At 54.2% G+C, this 15854-nt stretch overlaps 4 protein-coding genes across 4 annotated transcripts; 3 read left to right on the plus strand and 1 right to left on the minus strand.

Annotated features, from left to right (window-relative positions):
• Nucleotides 1–738: 738 nt before the first annotated feature.
• On the minus strand, nucleotides 739–1491 carry B0H65DRAFT_512362 (ribosomal protein L24e-domain-containing protein; the record flags this gene model as incomplete). The annotated part of the gene is made up of 2 exons (XM_062828565.1): nucleotides 739–1337; nucleotides 1416–1491. The coding sequence occupies 2 exons, from the start codon at nucleotides 1489–1491 to the stop codon at nucleotides 739–741; spliced, it is 675 nt and encodes a 224-aa protein (XP_062678005.1).
• A 1782-nt stretch (nucleotides 1492–3273) lies between these two features.
• On the plus strand, nucleotides 3274–4132 carry B0H65DRAFT_326289 (uncharacterized protein). The gene is made up of 2 exons (XM_062823473.1): nucleotides 3274–3444; nucleotides 3693–4132. Exon 2 carries the CDS (start codon nucleotides 3730–3732, stop codon nucleotides 4072–4074), a length of 345 nt encoding a protein of 114 aa, XP_062678006.1. The 5' UTR covers nucleotides 3274–3444; nucleotides 3693–3729; the 3' UTR covers nucleotides 4075–4132.
• A 3390-nt stretch (nucleotides 4133–7522) lies between these two features.
• Nucleotides 7523–8645, plus strand: B0H65DRAFT_326294 (Inositolphosphorylceramide synthase subunit Kei1-domain-containing protein). Its single transcript, XM_062823474.1, has 2 exons — nucleotides 7523–7578; nucleotides 7651–8645. The coding sequence occupies exons 1-2, from the start codon at nucleotides 7537–7539 to the stop codon at nucleotides 8434–8436; spliced, it is 828 nt and encodes a 275-aa protein (XP_062678007.1). The 5' UTR covers nucleotides 7523–7536; the 3' UTR covers nucleotides 8437–8645.
• A 1357-nt stretch (nucleotides 8646–10002) lies between these two features.
• Nucleotides 10003–15243, plus strand: B0H65DRAFT_326297 (sulfite reductase beta subunit). Its single transcript, XM_062823475.1, has 3 exons — nucleotides 10003–10260; nucleotides 10489–15017; nucleotides 15086–15243. Exons 1-3 carry the CDS (start codon nucleotides 10224–10226, stop codon nucleotides 15113–15115), a joined length of 4596 nt encoding a protein of 1531 aa, XP_062678008.1. The 5' UTR covers nucleotides 10003–10223; the 3' UTR covers nucleotides 15116–15243.
• The last annotated feature ends 611 nt before the right edge of the window (nucleotides 15244–15854 follow it).

Here is a 15854-nt window from a genome sequence, read left to right on the forward strand (position 1 = left end):
GTCTTAAGACGCCACTGCTTTCCAAGTAAGACCATCTGGAGGACGTGTGTCGAAGCTATATCGTTGAGGTAGCGTTGGATTGACCAAGACCGAGACATGATCATTAGATATGGCATTTGATGTCTTAAGGGTTGAACAAAAAGGGCGAATTGACAGCAGGCCGAGATATCACAAACATGAAAGTCAACATGTACTGGCAGAAGATAAATAACTTCATTGTTTGTCTATCATATTAACGCCAAATTCGCCAATTCCAATAATACCGGATATGCTTTGCTACTAAAGGTAGATGTCCTGCAGAAGACCAAATCCCCAAATGCCGTGTGAAATGATTCCCTCCTTAAACCAGTGGCGACCAACCATAGAACCAGGGGGGGGTATATGAACCGTAGCAGCCATGCCAGGGTAATGTCCAAGGTCAACGCTCTTCTAAACTGGAGTGTTGTAGCCGTTGGTCGGTTTGATCCTGTCTTCTCTCTGTTTTCCTTCCGTCACCGACCCTCGTCTTGTTTCCGACTCTGACTCTTGTTCGCGTCAACTTATCGGGACAGTAAGCGAGGAGGACCACCTCCAAAGAAAGAGGAAGCCCTCCCCACACACACGTATCGACAGACTCGCTGTGATTGGGCTCGTATAATACAACTAATAATCCCAAGAAACGAGGAGGCGGCTGTTGGTGGTGGTGATCGTCGTGGCGTTGATGGCTGTGGTGGTAGTGGTGTTACTAATATCGTGCGCTCAGTCGGTATCCATCTCGTCATCGTCGTCAACGTCCTCGAAATCGTTCTCGTCACCGTCATCCTCATCGACACCACCAAAAACGCGCTCCGAGATCTCTTCCACGCCGCCGTCTGTCCTGACACGGAGCCTCTTGACCTCGCCGCCGAACGCCTTGGTCTTCTTGGTGGCCGCCTTCTTGGCCAGCTCCTCGCGCTCGAGCTCCTCGACGTCCTGGCCCGTCTCCTGGGCGAGCTCGGCCAGCCTCCTCTTCTCGGAACCGCGCAGGCGGGGCAGGAGGTGCTCGTTCTCGGCGACGAGCTTGCGGGCGGCGGCGACCTCGCGGGCGCGCTTGCCGGCCATGCGGCGCTTGTAGAAGATGCGCTCGCGGCGCTGGCGGATCTCCGAGATGCGCTCCATGGCCTTGACCGTCTTGGCGAAGAGCTCGCGGTCGTAGCGGACGGGCACGTTGCGGCGGGCGGCGAACTGCAGGGTGCTGTCGACCACCATCTCCTTGCCGGCGTTCTTGCGGTAGGCCTTGGTCCACTTGAGCTTGCGGGGGTTGCGCTTCATCTTGAAGTTCTTGTGGCATTTGGAGCGGCAGAAGCGGAAGGACTTGCCTGAGGGAGGAGTATCATGTTAGCATTGGGACATTGATGGTGGTTGACGATAGTACTGGGGATTGGGACAAGACGAACCATCGTTACGCATAAAGGTAATGCCCTTGGAGGGCCAGGCCGGACGGCCGCAAAAGAAACAGGGATCGACACGCATCTTGACGGGTTATGTGGGTGGTTGTGGTGGTGGTGGTTGAGGAGAAGCAGCGAGCCGGGTGTGGATGGGCTCGTTGTCTTTTACTGAAACAACAAAGTCAACAACAGCCGAACGGTCCAGGGCGCCGCTTCTGAAAATTTCTGGATGTCGGTGTTGGAAAAAGAAGTGGGGCGGAGGGGACGCTTGGCTTATCTTAGCGCTATCCTGTTATCGGCCGATGAGGTTCGGGTTAGGGTTGGACGTGTGTTTAGCCAACTGCCCGCCGGCAACTTGCTTCTTTTCCTTGGTCAGAAGAAAATGAAAACCGAAAGCCATTGAAAGGGTGCCGGTATAAAACAGTTCGTGTTGTGCCAACGACGGTTCCTGTTGATCGGTTTCTTGATGCAAGCTGGCTGGCAATTGTGGTGGCTTGTTTTGGATGCGCTCCCGACAAACGAAGTCCATCATGCTTAAGTCAACGGGCATACAGAATCTTGCCAAGTATCAGTCCAATTTTTTATCAATCTGCCACAATGCCCGCTGACCTTGACCTTGCCTGGTCCATCCCCTGCTGCCGATAATCAGAGTCGACACCCCTCAAAATGTTCACTATTAATTTGCCATCAGCCTCGTGACTCTGAACTTTCATTTTTGACAATAGCTGAAGAACTGATGAGAGTGGCAAACTTCTTCTCGAGGGCCATGGCGCATCTGGATGTTGAATTGTCTGTCATGTTGCACAATGACCAAGAACTTCTGTAATGGAAACTCGGCTGTAGGCGAAGGCTGCTGTGAGCCAGTGTCTGTTGATGAACCTTGAACAACGGGCGTTAAACTGTAACCAACAACTCCACCAAAAAGAGAGATTTTCTTTGACATGTTGATCTGAATTCCCGTCTTCTCAGATTGATCCTTCCTCAATCACATTGCTCCTTCCTTCTCACTCACAGTCGAGGGTCAGCGTGCTGACCGAGAGCCCCATCGGATCCACAGCGCTAACTCAAAAACGCGGGGGTGGAATCCGGGGAAGCGTCAAAAGTGGCGTCGAATTCCCCTGAGGCTCCACCAGACTAGCTGCTGCCCTGCGACGGTAAGGGTCCCCGAAATCGTTCTTTCCTGTTTCAACAGTAGAGAATTGAAGATATCGATATCGCTTTCCTCAATTACCTTGAATCTGGTAATCTTCGTATTTCGCCATGATTCCCTCCACGGGAAAGACCGTTTATCGTACGACGCTTCATCCCCAAACTCAAACGTAAACTGGTTCCTCCCCCAGCCACAGCACACGTGCACCAGACCACTCCTCGCTCCGTGGTGCCATTCGATATCGCAAAATCAGACGACGGAGCTCACAGACGGACTGCTGTGATACATAAGTGACGTCCAGCCACACGAGATGATTGGTGTTTGGATATTGACTGCCACTGTACCCCGCTCAATTCTGGGTTACACCATGCCTCAGCCAGACGGTTCCATGTCTCGATATACCGTTAGGCATGGACGGAACCGCTCACAACTGAGGAAGGAGTGGAGGAGATGCAGGCGAGAAAGGCGGAGGTGGACGGTGGCTTCCTGTCTGTCTGGACCGTCCACTTCCTGCAAGGCAAACCGGGGAGGAAAAGTGACACGACAGGAGGTCAAGGCTTGGGCATATCCCCCAAAAGATGGCATCAAGTTAAGGACACTGCGTGGAGAAGGAGAGAAAACCACCGCCGGGGTCTTGAAGGTCTAACAAGCAGTAACAATACCTGCTGCTTTCTGTCGTGGTTCCCATTTCTGCCACATAAAGGGGACTCCCGTCCTTCCCACTCGATATATCTCTGCCTCTTCTCCTCTTCTTGTGGCACCCGGAGAGAACACTCATCCTCGTTTCTCAGATTTGTCCAGATACACGAGCAAAAATCAACCTATTAACACTCGAAGCGTGCAGCATCAACTGCTGATCAAGCAAAGAACACTCAACCACAAGTAGAGGTACGTCTGTGATTCATTTCGTTTAGTCACTCCTTGAATATCATCCCTCGATGACAAGACTTCACGTGTGGTCATCAAGAACTTGTCATCTCGTCGAAACCTCAGCCCTCGCCATCACTCGACAATCACTTCATTTCCTCCACCAACTGCATCTTCTCTGTTCATCACCACTCAAACATCACTCCCTCGTCTTCCCTCAACACCAGATCCCAACCTCCCTCGACCATAACCCACTAACTCAACAACAGCATCTCCCTTCAAACAAACCCCCAAACAACCACCAAAATGCCCGTCCGCATCCCCGCCGCCGGTATGACCGAGTACATCTTCTTCGGCGCTGCCGGCGTGGGCACGCTCGCCCCCCTTGCCATGGGCATCCCGGGCGCCGAAGAGCGCGTAGCTCGACAGACTACCAAGTGGGCGCCCAGATGGGAGCGCAACATCAACTTCTTCACGAACCACGTCCCCGTCGAGCGCGGCGTCCAGCGTATCACACCCCCCGTCGAGCGCGCCGTCCATCGCATCGAGCACGAATTGCCCCTTGAACGAGCGGCTATTGCTACGAGCCATGTCGCGGAAAAGAGCATGAAGCCGTTGGACAAGATTAAGCACAATTGGACCATGGATTAACTTTTCCTGATGTAATTGGGGAGTAAGGGCTGGAATTGGAAGGATGGTTGTAACACGGCATAGCTGGAGTTTGGAACAGACGGTCGTTTTGCACGGAAAGGTTATGAATTATGGGTTACGGACTGGGAACGGGATAGGATTGACGGGACGGCGAACGATGTCTTGGTTTTTCTTGCATGGATAATGACAATAAGGACCACTGTTGGTGGCTTGCCTACGATGTCTTTGCTCTAGGCGACGACCACCAATCTCGTGTGGAAGATGGCAGTAGTAGTCCAATGGAGAGCGTCGAGTTACCCCAAACTACATATACATCCTGTCCATTCAAACATCATACCTCGAGTCACTCCCATGATCCTGCGTGCACCTTCGTCCCTCTGATTGAATAGAGGCACTTCTTTGATCATGCCTTATACCTCAGTATCAAGTCTCCATGGATGAATCTCCTCAGTCACCACCGGTAAGAGCCGGAACTTTGTGAGTACAACCCAAGTTACTGCTGGGTGAGCTACCCGGCGGCCAGAAACAACTGTTATGTGGGTAATAGGAAGACTGCACACTATCCAGATATCCGGTGTCCCGATGGCAGATACGACTTACTTGAGAAGTTGCCACCTCACTACATCTCCCGAGAAAAACCACGCTTCATCCCGAGTACACATCAAGCCAACTCATCTCGAGAGGTATCTATCTAGCCTTCAACATCAACCGTCGAGCAAGTAGCAAGTAGCAAGAGACCGAGCATTGCATATGTATCAAATAGTGCCATCACACTGACGACATTGTTCTATTAAAGCACTGTTACCTCTAGATGATGGGCTAGAAATTGCAAGTCATAGCCGTCCGTTGAACAAGAATAAGTACTCGGTGATTGTAGTACATAGGGAAAAGACCATTGGGTAGGTACCTCTAGCTAGGTAGATTTGATTGGATTTTGCTGACACCTCTCTTCCTTGGGCATCCATCTCCATTGATATCTCTGTGAGGTCTTGTGGACGGGGCCAGCGTCTTCATGAATTGAGCCGATGGCCGGTTGGTTGGGTGGAGATGAAAATTACCTATGGAATTGGGACTGGAGAGAAATAGGTTATGGATGGACACCTGCAGGACCAGACATCAACAAAGGTTGTCCGTGAGGGTTCGGTCACCAGAAACAGTGACCTCCAGAGGGGGGTTTTAACTTTTAAGAAGCTTATGCCGGATGGGTATAGGTAGATCTGGCAGGCGGATTCTTGCGGCGGTGTTTGATAAAAAGTGCCTGAAAATACCGAAACAGAAGAGAGAAAGGGCGCTGCTACCTACATGATCTATCTGTCCGAGTGTCTTCACCAGGAGGTTGCGGTCTTGGCTAGGTATCTGGCAACTCCGACGGACGGATCATGGTAATAGATAGCCGTAGTGGTGTTATCAACAAGGGGGCTCTGTCGTCAGTTCACCTCCTCTTGCGCCATCCCGAGAGCCTTTCCAAGTAGTACCAAACACCTTTCCCATGTGTAGGCCGCCAAACGCATTGCCGCCTCTTCCCCGCGCGTTCCGGTGGTCCCCCAGAAAAACCACACCCGGATGTCGTGGACTTTCCCGGAGGCTGCCGGGGCAGACCGATAGGTCCCGATAGGGTGGTGTACCGCCCAGCCGGGAACCAGCCGGTAAGAAGTGGAGAGCTTGGCCAGACCGAGAGCCGCCGACAGCCGGCCGAGAAGTCCGGGGTTTAGGGCGGATTGTACCGATTTTGTACTGCGCTATCAGCGCTAACAATGGAGACCTTTTTGACGATGATGTCTGATGCACTGACGGGATGTCTTCGCCTACCGCGCTTACATGCTTTCTGAGAAAACAGTGCATATCATGACATGGAAGATCAGCCTTGCGAAGAAGGTCGGTTCGAATTCGGAAAGATTGGAGATCTCATGATCCACGGCCCGCTCCCGAAGAGGAACTCGTTGGATCCAGTGGTTGTGGCTGTCATCTTCCCAGGGGTACTCGAGGTTCCTGCATCCATTTCAGGATGACTTGAGTATCTTCTTCGAGTTGTGGTGTTGAGAGCCAGTCTCGATGTTGAACGGTTGAAGACCTGGGAACTAGGCATGCCGCAAGAGGAGGACTGGATTCATGCATGGCGATGGTTTATATCCATTCAACGTCGATACAAGAGAAGTCCCTTGTATCTTGAACATAGAGCATCAACATTGACAAGATATCTGGGGCCAAAAGGGTCCCTCGGGGTCCCAATTCAGGGGTAAACCGACTCCACATTGTCAAAGGGCCAAGACGGTGTTGCCGTCTTTGTCCACTTGGAAGAACCAGACTTTTCAGTCATTGACGATGCTCAGATGCCCAAAATGGTCAGTTTAGTGAACATGAGTATAACAAACACACTTTTTACCAGGGTCCAGGAGTACGCGGAGATTTCTCTTGTGGTGTGTTCCGGTGGCATGTCCAGGTTGGCACTGATCGGAGCCGGGATTCTGCTACCCAAGTTCCGATCCGCCTAACACTTAGGCCGCTGAGGTGTGCAGGATGGTGTTAACCGCCATAGGTGTCACTAACACCAACCTAACAACCCCCGTGAAACACCAACCCCCGTTGATTGGAAAGTGTCGCGTGCCCTGCACCGTCTCGTCACCGAAAACTGTTGCGTCATAGGCCAGCGATCAAATAACCGAGTCGAGTCGAGCCTGGCAAGCCTGGAAAGGCGGTTGGGCCGGACAGGGAGGACACGCGAGAAAGCGCTGCCTTGGAGTTGTAAGCGAGAGGCAGCCCGACGACGAGGAAATCTTCGAGGGATGGCATCAAAGTTGAAGAATGGTCGGGGTGATGGACTCTCAGCCGCGGATTTGATATGAGTGCCAAGTGAAGACGGTAATTGCGAACGACGGCACCTTTAAGTTCAAAGTATCAAACAATCCTTTTGGACCGGGAAAGAAAAGGCTGGTGAGGCATAACAATAGGATGCCAAGAGCGCCTCGCAAATTCGCATGGGTATGCCGATTGATCCGAGTTCCATCCAGTTGGCGCCGCCTCTTTTGTTTCACGCGAAGTGTCGCAACTGGCGTACAATCCGGATTCCGGGCTCCGTCGCGAGCCCGTCAATCCGTCGGTCTGGTGTTCACAAAAAAAGTCTTGGTTTTTGGCATCGTTGGGTCTCGTCATTGGTGATTAATCTCTGGTTGCTTGGCGTCGGACTCGTCCAACTGCCCACTTCCTGCAAACTGCACCTTTGTTGGCTGCACAGAACCAAACAACTGAACTTTGCATTTGATCCGCTCTTTCAGCTGCTGCAACCTCACATCCGCCAGCCGCCGCCGCCGCAAAAAGACCCCTTTTTTGCTGTCGGCATCATCGTCATCATCAATCGCATTTTCAATTGTTCTTTCCTTTTTCTTTTGGCTTTTGTTTTCGCGATATACACGCCCAACTAGAGTCTATACATCCGCTCTCTGTACATAAACAACAATAGTAATCATGTCGCGAGGTCTACTACGACTTCGGTTTCCCCGGCCGAGGGTAAGTCTTTCGCATCTTCGATCCCCAGCCACCGTCACCGTCGTCACGCCATGCTAACAGCACGCGCAACAGACCTTCCTCGGCTTCATGTCCCTCCAAACCGGCACTGAGCTGATCGCCCTCTCGCTCGTCTTCAACCGCATCACGGGCATCTACGGCATCCTGGCCCTCTTCACCGGCTTCCCGCTCTCCTTCCTGCAGATCTCGCTCTACCTGCTCTCCCTCCTCGTCGTCGGCTCGCTGGCGTACCTGATCCCGCACATCCGACAACAATCGCCCTTCCAGAACCTGGCGCTCGCTTTTCTGTACGGCATCGACACCCTCCTCAACTTTGCCTACGTCACCTTCTTCGCTACGACCTGGTATCTGAGCCAGTTCCACGACCCCCAGGGCCCTGCGAGCAAGGGCGACATTCCCGAGAGCGCGAGCCCGTCGAATGGCGAGGGATACGAGCACGATGATGCGCAGAAGAATCAGCTGGAGAAGGCGGTGGGTGTGCAGGAATCCGCGGCTAGCATGTGCCTCGTTGTCGGGTTCACGCTGATCAGGATCTACTTTGCGCTGGTGGTCTGCGCGTATGCCAGGGCGGCGGTGCAGAGATATGTGGACATGAACAGCGGATGGGCTGGTGGTCCCCTGGGTTCTGGGGAGGTTGATGATGATAATGGCAAGGAGGAGGGACACGCGGCGGATCCGTTTGTGGAGGGCGCGCCGCTGGGTGAAGGGTGGCAGGGCAAGATGGGCCGGATGATGGTCGGGTTTGGGAGGGGGTATTGGTTGGGAGGGAGGAAGGAGGACGAGGAGTGGGCGAGGGAGATTGGGGGGCGGTCGAGGGGTGGGAAATACTCTAGGGTATAAGGCTGAGACTTGCGAAGGTTTCATTTTGAGCCTTCTTTGCTAGAGGACGCCGAGTTATCGAGGAGCTCGAGAAGCTCGAGGCTCCATGGTTGGCTTCCCGTTTCAAGCCCTTATTGAACGACGACATAGCGAGCAATCATCCGGCATACGACACAGCATGCATGCACGGCATAGACGAGGCGTTGGCCGCGACAGCGAAGCGAGCCACCCTCACGGCGCGTTGCTTTAGAAAGATGAAGAGGAGGACACTGCGGACGGCCTCCTCAAAGGGGATCTCCCCCGAGCGGCTTTCTGTACATTGAGACAGACATTTGAATTTTGCTTGTACTTGCATCGCATCTGTACAACCTACTACGGACGGCTGGGGCACCATATCCATGATATATCTACCTTTCAAAGGCACCAAGGGGTTAACGGCGCAAAGACATTTGGGCAAAGGGAATGGTTGGCTTGAAGTTGGTTATAGACCATCAATACCAGCAGGGAGATATTGGACGACGTAATGATAATAATGGAAGGGTTATCTCCATAACATAGGCTCAAGACATATTGTACTCTATACTTGACAACGACAGAAGCAGAGAAGTGGAAAAGCAGTAATGACACCATAGTTCAAAAGTCTATATATCCATGTCTTTGTGTGTCTCCCTTTGAATATGCGCAGGGCTTAGCCTTGTAACTGCTGCCCCTTCTTGGAGATGCCTTGGAGATGCCTTGGAGATGCCTTGTCTCGCTTATACCCTCCCATTCAACATGCCCACATCCCACCATGTTGACCCCGCGGGTGGTTAATTTGCCTGTGAGGTCGTCAAGGTGCAAGAAACAATGGAGGAAGCATGTCACTGATAGGATAGTGGGGGATATTCACATACTGTAGCTCTAATAGCCTAGCGTTAGAAGATACTGCTTAGAAGACGATAGCTCCAAATGTGGGTTAAACAAATAGGCTCGGGGGATGTTCGGGAAGCCAAAAAGGGTTCTTGATATGTAATCCATCCTGTCACGTGCCTGTCAAATAGACCTGAGACCATGTGGATATCAAAGATGGGACGGGGAGCTGTTTACCCGGAACCCCTGGATATCGTACGAAGACATCGGATGGAGAAAGTTTGTTCTCTCTTTTCTTCCCAACGGTTTTTTGGGTCTCTGCCTTCCCGAGTCCCCGTGGGCCGTGGCGAGGTGGTCGGGACAGGTATTGTTAGTGCGGTACCTCTGGATACGGCGGCATGCGGATCGGAGGCCGGAGGGTGACAGTGTCCTTTGTCCACGAGTTGAAAATTCGAGACATCCTATTCGCTGGAGGCAGTCAGCAAGAGGCAACTTGGTGAGGGTAGATTTATACAAAGGCCGGCCAAAGTGGGTGCTAGGCCGATCACGCAATCGCTCCGGACAGCCATTCATGTGCCGGCATCACCACAAGTGGACTGCGGGGCCGGGCGCCGATGAAGGTAGGGAAATCTACTGTAAGGTAGGGGACTGTTTAGCTGTACTTGTTAGTGAGGTATAGAGACATCAGCGCCCATTACATAAGTGTCCGGGCCCTGCACGCCTGTTGTCCGGCTCCCGCATTGCGACATCCAAAATCTTTTGAGACTTGTTCCGGTTCTTAAAGTTGGGCGTTCTCTCTTCTCGTCTTCTCGTCGAAGTGTGAATCATCGATATATCAACCATCCCTAACCCTTTTCTTGTGGTTGCTTGTTTCCTTCTTTCTTCTTTTTTTTTCTCTTTTCTCCATTGATACCTCCTTCCCTCCCTCCCCCAGACTCCAGCCATCACCAGACTCCACGATGGCTTCCACACAAATCAAGACGCCCCAAGAGGCTGGTGAGTTTGCTTCCCTTGTCCCTCCCGTTCCCTTCCTCTCCAGAGATCCTGTCCCCCGCGACAGCTCCGACCCAATCCAGCGCTGTGTCTCAGCTGCCATTGCCCCGCTACATCCGTGCCTTCCAAGTGCAATGTCTCAACACCAAGAAAGATATCACGAGATTTCAGAACCAATGGGAATAAAACTGGTACTAAGGTCAAATGACTAATACGTGACGCAAAACACAGTCGCCAGAATCGCATACCTGGCCTCCGATGTCGTCGTCTCGGTGCAGCCCTCGCTCGCCGCCGAGTCCGACTTCTCGGCCACTCTCAAGAGCCTCGCCTCTTCCAGGACACAAAGCCTCGCCTCCAAGGCCGCCGATGCCGTCACCGAGATCATTCCCGTCAGACACAACAACGACCCTCTTCTCTCAGTATTCACACCCATCCGCTCCGGCCGCTTGGTCTCGGTAACAACCACCTCCGAGATCCTCCTCTCCAGCATCGCCCACCTCTACAAGCTCGCCCAGCTACCAGTCGTCCTCCACGTTGCTCTGGGCCCCAAGAGCCTCCCAGACTACACCGCCATCACCTCGATAAGGAATTCCGGCTGGACTTTCCTGCAGTCCAACTCTCTCCAGGAGGCCCAGGATTTGGCCCTCACTGCTCATGCTCTCGCCGTCCACTCCGGCAAGGGTGTTATTCACTTCTTCGACCCCAGCTCCAGCGCGTCCGAGCAGCCCATTGCCGCTGAGGATATCAGCCTTGTTCAGGAGATTCTCAACCTCGACAATGTCCGCCGCTTCCAGTCCGCCTCCATCTCGGGCTCCTCCATCTACGCCAACGACGGCCGCGTAGCCGTTGCCCCTGAGCAGTTCGAGCCTGTTGCCAGCCAGACCGTCCTTGATGCCCAGGAAGTCGAGCTTGCCCCCGCCCAGGATGGCGCCGATGAGTCCGCCCAAACCAGCCAGCAACAGAGCGAGGCCAGCGAGGCCAGCGAAGCCAGCGCGACCCCCAGTGCCTCCATCGCCACCACCATCGAGGAGCAAGCCCCCGTTGTCACCTCCGAGCACATCTACAAGTACGTCACTTCGATCTGGGCCAAGCTCAACGAGCTCGCTGGCAGGCAATACAGCGCTTTCGAGTACTCCGGTCCTTCCAACGCCGAGAACGCCCTCTTCGTTTTCGGCTCTGGCTCTCCTCTCTTCGCCCAGGCCATTGCCCAGGCTCAGTCAGACGACAGCTTCGCCAAGGCCGGTGTTCTGACTGCCCGTCTCTACCGCCCCTGGTTGGGCGCCAAGCTCCTCGAGGCCATTCCCAAGTCGGTTAAGCGCGTAGCTGTCCTTGAGCAGGTCTCGAGGAAGACTACCAAGTGGGGTCCTCTCCTGATCGATGTTCTTACCTCGGTCAAGAGCGGCCCTGGCGGTGTCGAGACCATTGTTGGCCACCAGCTTGGCTACATCTCTCAGGAGACCGTTGTCCAGGCCCTCCGTGGCATCTTCCAGAACCTCACCTCCGAGAAGCCCGTTCAGAACCTCGAGGTTGGTGAGCGCGAGGCCCCCAAGGAGGCTTCCGAGTACGGTCTTGAGAAGCCCAAGCTCGAGACTGCCTACACCAAGATCCTCGACCAGCTCTTCGGTGAGCGCGCCTACATCGCCAACTCCATCGAGAAGGACAACGCCGGCGTTTCCAACACCATCTCCGCCACTCCCGAGTACGGTTTCGGTGCCCTCCTCGCCCGCAAGGAGCGCAAGCAAAAGTTTGTCTCCGAGGTCAAGGAGGCTGCCAGCAACGGCCAGTTCTCTTCTGATGCTCCCAAGCAGGCTCTTGCCAAGTGGGTTGCCAACGCCGAGGACGCCAAGAAGGTCGAGGAGGTCGCTTCCGAGGCTGTCTCCAAGCTCTCTGAGGATGGCTCTGACCTCTCCAAGTCCCTCCTTGAGTACAAGCAATTCTTCCGCAAGCAGTCCCTCTGGCTCGTTGGCTCCGATGCCTGGTCCTACGATCTCGGCAACTCGGGTGTCCACCACGTCCTTGCTTCCGGCGAGAACGTCAACCTGCTTATCATCGACTCCACCCCCTACTCCGAGCGCGCCGCTGCCGATGCCAACCGCCGCAAGAAGGACATTGGTCTCTATGCCATGAACTTCGGTAACGCCTACGTTGCCTCTACCGCTGTCTACAGCTCCTACACTCAGGTCCTCCAGGCTATGGATGAGGCTGACAAGTTCAACGGTCCTTCCGTTGTCCTTGCTTACCTCCCTTACTTCGGCGAGCACGACTCTGCTCTCACCGTCCTCCAGGAGACCAAGAAGGCTGTCGATATCGGCTACTGGCCCCTTTACCGCTGGAACCCCGAGAACGAGAAGAAGGGCGAGTCCAACTTCTCTCTCGACTCCGAGCGCATCAAGAAGGAGCTCAAGGAGTTCCTCGACCGCGACAACCACCTGACTCAGCTCATGAAGAAGGAGCCCTCGTTCGGTGCTGTTCTTTCCGAGGACTTTGGCACCGAGATCCGTGCTCAGCAGAAGCGTAAGGCTAAGGATGCTTACAACCAGTTGCTGGAAGGCCTGTTTGGTGCTCCCCTTACTATCCTCTATGCTTCCGACAACAGCAACGCCATCTCCCTCTCCAAGCGCCTGGGTAACCGTGGCCGTGCCCGTGGTCTCAAGACTACTGTCATGTGCATGGAGGACTACCCCGTCGAGGACCTTGCCTCTGAGGAGAACATCGTCTTCATCACCTCCACCGCCGGTCAGGGTGAGTTCCCCCAGAACGGTCTTTCCTTCTGGCACGCCGTCAAGGACAACACCTCTCTTGACCTCGCCAACGTCCGCTACTCCGTCTTCGGTCTCGGTGACAGCCACTACTGGCCCCGCAAGGAGGACAAGATCTACTACAACAAGCCCGCCAAGGACTTGGATCGCGTTCTTGCCAACTTTGGCGCTAAGCCTTTGGCTCCCCTTGGTCTTGGTGATGACCAGGACGCCGATGGTTTCCAGACTGGTTACTCCGAGTGGGAGCCCAAGCTCTGGGAGGCTCTCGGCGTGGCCAACGTCGATGGCCTTCCCGAAGAGCCTGCCCCGAGGACCAACGAGGACATCAAGCTTGAGTCCAACTACCTCCGTGGTACTATCGTTCAGGGCTTGAACGACACTTCCACTCTCGCCATCTCTCCCGACGACGGACAGCTCACCAAGTTCCACGGTACTTACATGCAGGATGATCGTGATATTCGTGACGAGCGCAAGGCGCAGGGTCTCGAGCCCGCCTACTCCTTCATGATCCGTTGCAGACTGCCCGGTGGTGTCTCTACTGCCAAGCAGTGGGTCCAGATGGACGACATTGCCAACGAGCTCGGCAACGAAACCATGAAGCTCACCACCCGTCAGACCTTCCAGTTCCACGGTGTCGTCAAGAGCAAGCTCAGGCCTGCCATGAAGGCCATCAACCGCGCTCTCATGACCACCATTGCCGCTTGCGGTGATGTTAACCGTAACGTCATGTGCAGCCCTCTCCCCGCTCACTCCAAGTACCACCGCGCGGTCTGGGAGTGCTCCAAGCGCATCAGCGACCACTTGATCCCCAACACCACTGCCTACCACGAGATCTGGTTGACCGATGATGATGGTTCCAAGACCCAGGTTGGCGGTAACGCTGTCCAGGACTTTGAGCCCCTCTACGGCCCTACCTACCTTCCCCGCAAGTTCAAGGTCTCCATTGCCATCCCTCCCCACAACGATGTCGATGTCTACGCCCACGATATCGGTCTGATCGCCATCAAGAATGAGGACGGCAGCCTCGCTGGTTTCAACATGACCGCCGGTGGTGGTATGGGTGCCACCCACAACAACAAGAAGACCTATCCCCAGGTTGGTCGCATGCTCGGCTTCGTCACCGCCGCCGACGTGCACATTGCCTGCGAGAAGGTCATGCTTGTCCAGCGCGACAACGGTGACCGCAAGAACCGCAAGCACGCCCGTTTGAAGTACACCATTGACGACATGGGCGTCGAGGTGTTCAAGGCCAAGGTCGAGGAGTACTGGGGCCAGAAGTTCGAGGAGGCTCGCCCCTTCCACTTCGACTCCAACGTCGACACCTTCGGCTGGACCAAGGACGAGACCGGTCTCAACCACTTCACCATGTTCATCGAGAACGGCCGTATCGAGGATACTGCCGAGTTCCAGATGAAGACTGGTCTTCGCGCGATCGCCCAGGTCCACAAGGGCGAGTTCCGTCTCACCCCCAACCAGCATCTCATCCTCTCCAACGTCACCGATGAGGACAAGCCCGAGCTTGAGAAGCTCCTTGCCCAGTACAAGCTCGACAACTTGCACTACTCTGCTCTGCGCCTCTCCTCGTCTGCTTGCGTTGCCTTCCCCACTTGCGGTCTCGCCATGGCTGAGTCGGAGCGTTACCTCCCTGTTCTCATCACCAAGCTCGAGGGTGTCCTTGAGGAGGTTGGCCTCAAGCAGGACAGCATTGTCATGCGCATGACTGGTTGCCCCAACGGTTGCGCTCGTCCCTGGTTGGCCGAAGTCGCTTTCGTCGGCAAGGCCTATGGTGCTTACAACATGTACCTCGGCGGTGGTTACCACGGTCAGCGCCTCAACAAGCTGTACAGGGCTAGCATCAAGGAGGAGGAGATCTTGACTATCATGAAGGGTCTCCTTAGGAGGTACGCCAAGGAGAGAGAGGAGGGCGAGAGGTTCGGTGACTGGACTATCCGGGCGGGCATCATTAAGGCGACTACTGATGGAACTAACTTCCATGAGGGGGTAAGTGAATCCTTTGAGTCCTGATGATGCAATTTGTGAACATTTTACTGACCGGCTTTCTGCTACAGGTTGCTGAGGAAGAGGGTGATGAGGAGTAAACTGTCTCAAATGGGTTGTGGGTAAGGCGGTCAGGGAGCAAGGGGAGGAAGGTTCAACGGTCAAAGCGCATTCTCCTTGGCGTCGAAAATAACTTGGTGCAGTTTTTGTTTATTGCTTTTACACGTCTCTCTGTATATACCTCTTTGATATCTCGATGCATTGTTTTTTGAAGTTTTTTGACTTGACGGTTACTCGAGGTGAGGTGAGATGGGATTGCATGTTTACTTTGACGTCACTCGCGTTACTTGGGGGTTATGCCAGGGACCGAAGAGTTGCGATGGCACATGGCAGTTGCTTGCTTGTGCTCGTGCTTGGTGCGTTGTACACGTGCGTGCATTTCGAGAACAGTACGGCAGTATGAAGCACACGCCAGAAGCACAGGAAGTGATGAACTGTTCAGGAACGGCGGGGACTCTTTTTCAGGAACAGGAACTGTAAAACACCGAACAACGTTGGACGCCAAGCAAGCGTTCCTGAAGTTCCTGAACAGCAAGCCTGCAAGCCATTCTTATAGCCAATAGGATGCACGGAAGAGAGGGGCAGTGCCCAGTCGCCCTGTTCAGGGTTGTGTTGTGGTTGGTTGCCCAGTGACCGACTGGTTGAGGACGGGAGTACGGGACAGGATCGAGAACCTGAAATCGACAGGCTATCTGAACAGAGAGTGAAGAAGCAGATGGTATCTTCAGTTCACGGTCAACCAGCCTCCAAATCTTCAATCTTCAATCCTCAAAACACATG

The sequence above is a fragment of the Neurospora tetraspora genome (genome assembly GCF_033439725.1).
Source record: "Neurospora tetraspora strain CBS 560.94 chromosome Unknown B0H65scaffold_8, whole genome shotgun sequence".
Classification (NCBI taxonomy): Eukaryota; Fungi; Ascomycota; class Sordariomycetes; order Sordariales; family Sordariaceae; genus Neurospora; species Neurospora tetraspora.

Excerpts from the sequence above, each read along its gene's own strand:
- B0H65DRAFT_326289 (XM_062823473.1), top strand. The coding sequence starts at position 3,730 with ATGCCCGTCCGCATCCCCGCCGCCGGTATGACCGAGTACATCTTCTTC.
- B0H65DRAFT_326294 (XM_062823474.1), top strand. The coding sequence starts at position 7,537 with ATGTCGCGAGGTCTACTACGACTTCGGTTTCCCCGGCCGAGG. Across the intron at positions 7,579-7,650 it reads TTCGGTTTCCCCGGCCGAGG|ACCTTCCTCGGCTTCATGTC; the intron begins GTAAGTCTTTCG and ends CACGCGCAACAG.
- B0H65DRAFT_326297 (XM_062823475.1), top strand. The coding sequence starts at position 10,224 with ATGGCTTCCACACAAATCAAGACGCCCCAAGAGGCTG. Across the intron at positions 10,261-10,488 it reads CAAGACGCCCCAAGAGGCTG|TCGCCAGAATCGCATACCTG; the intron begins GTGAGTTTGCTT and ends CGCAAAACACAG. Across the intron at positions 15,018-15,085 it reads GAACTAACTTCCATGAGGGG|GTTGCTGAGGAAGAGGGTGA; the intron begins GTAAGTGAATCC and ends TTTCTGCTACAG.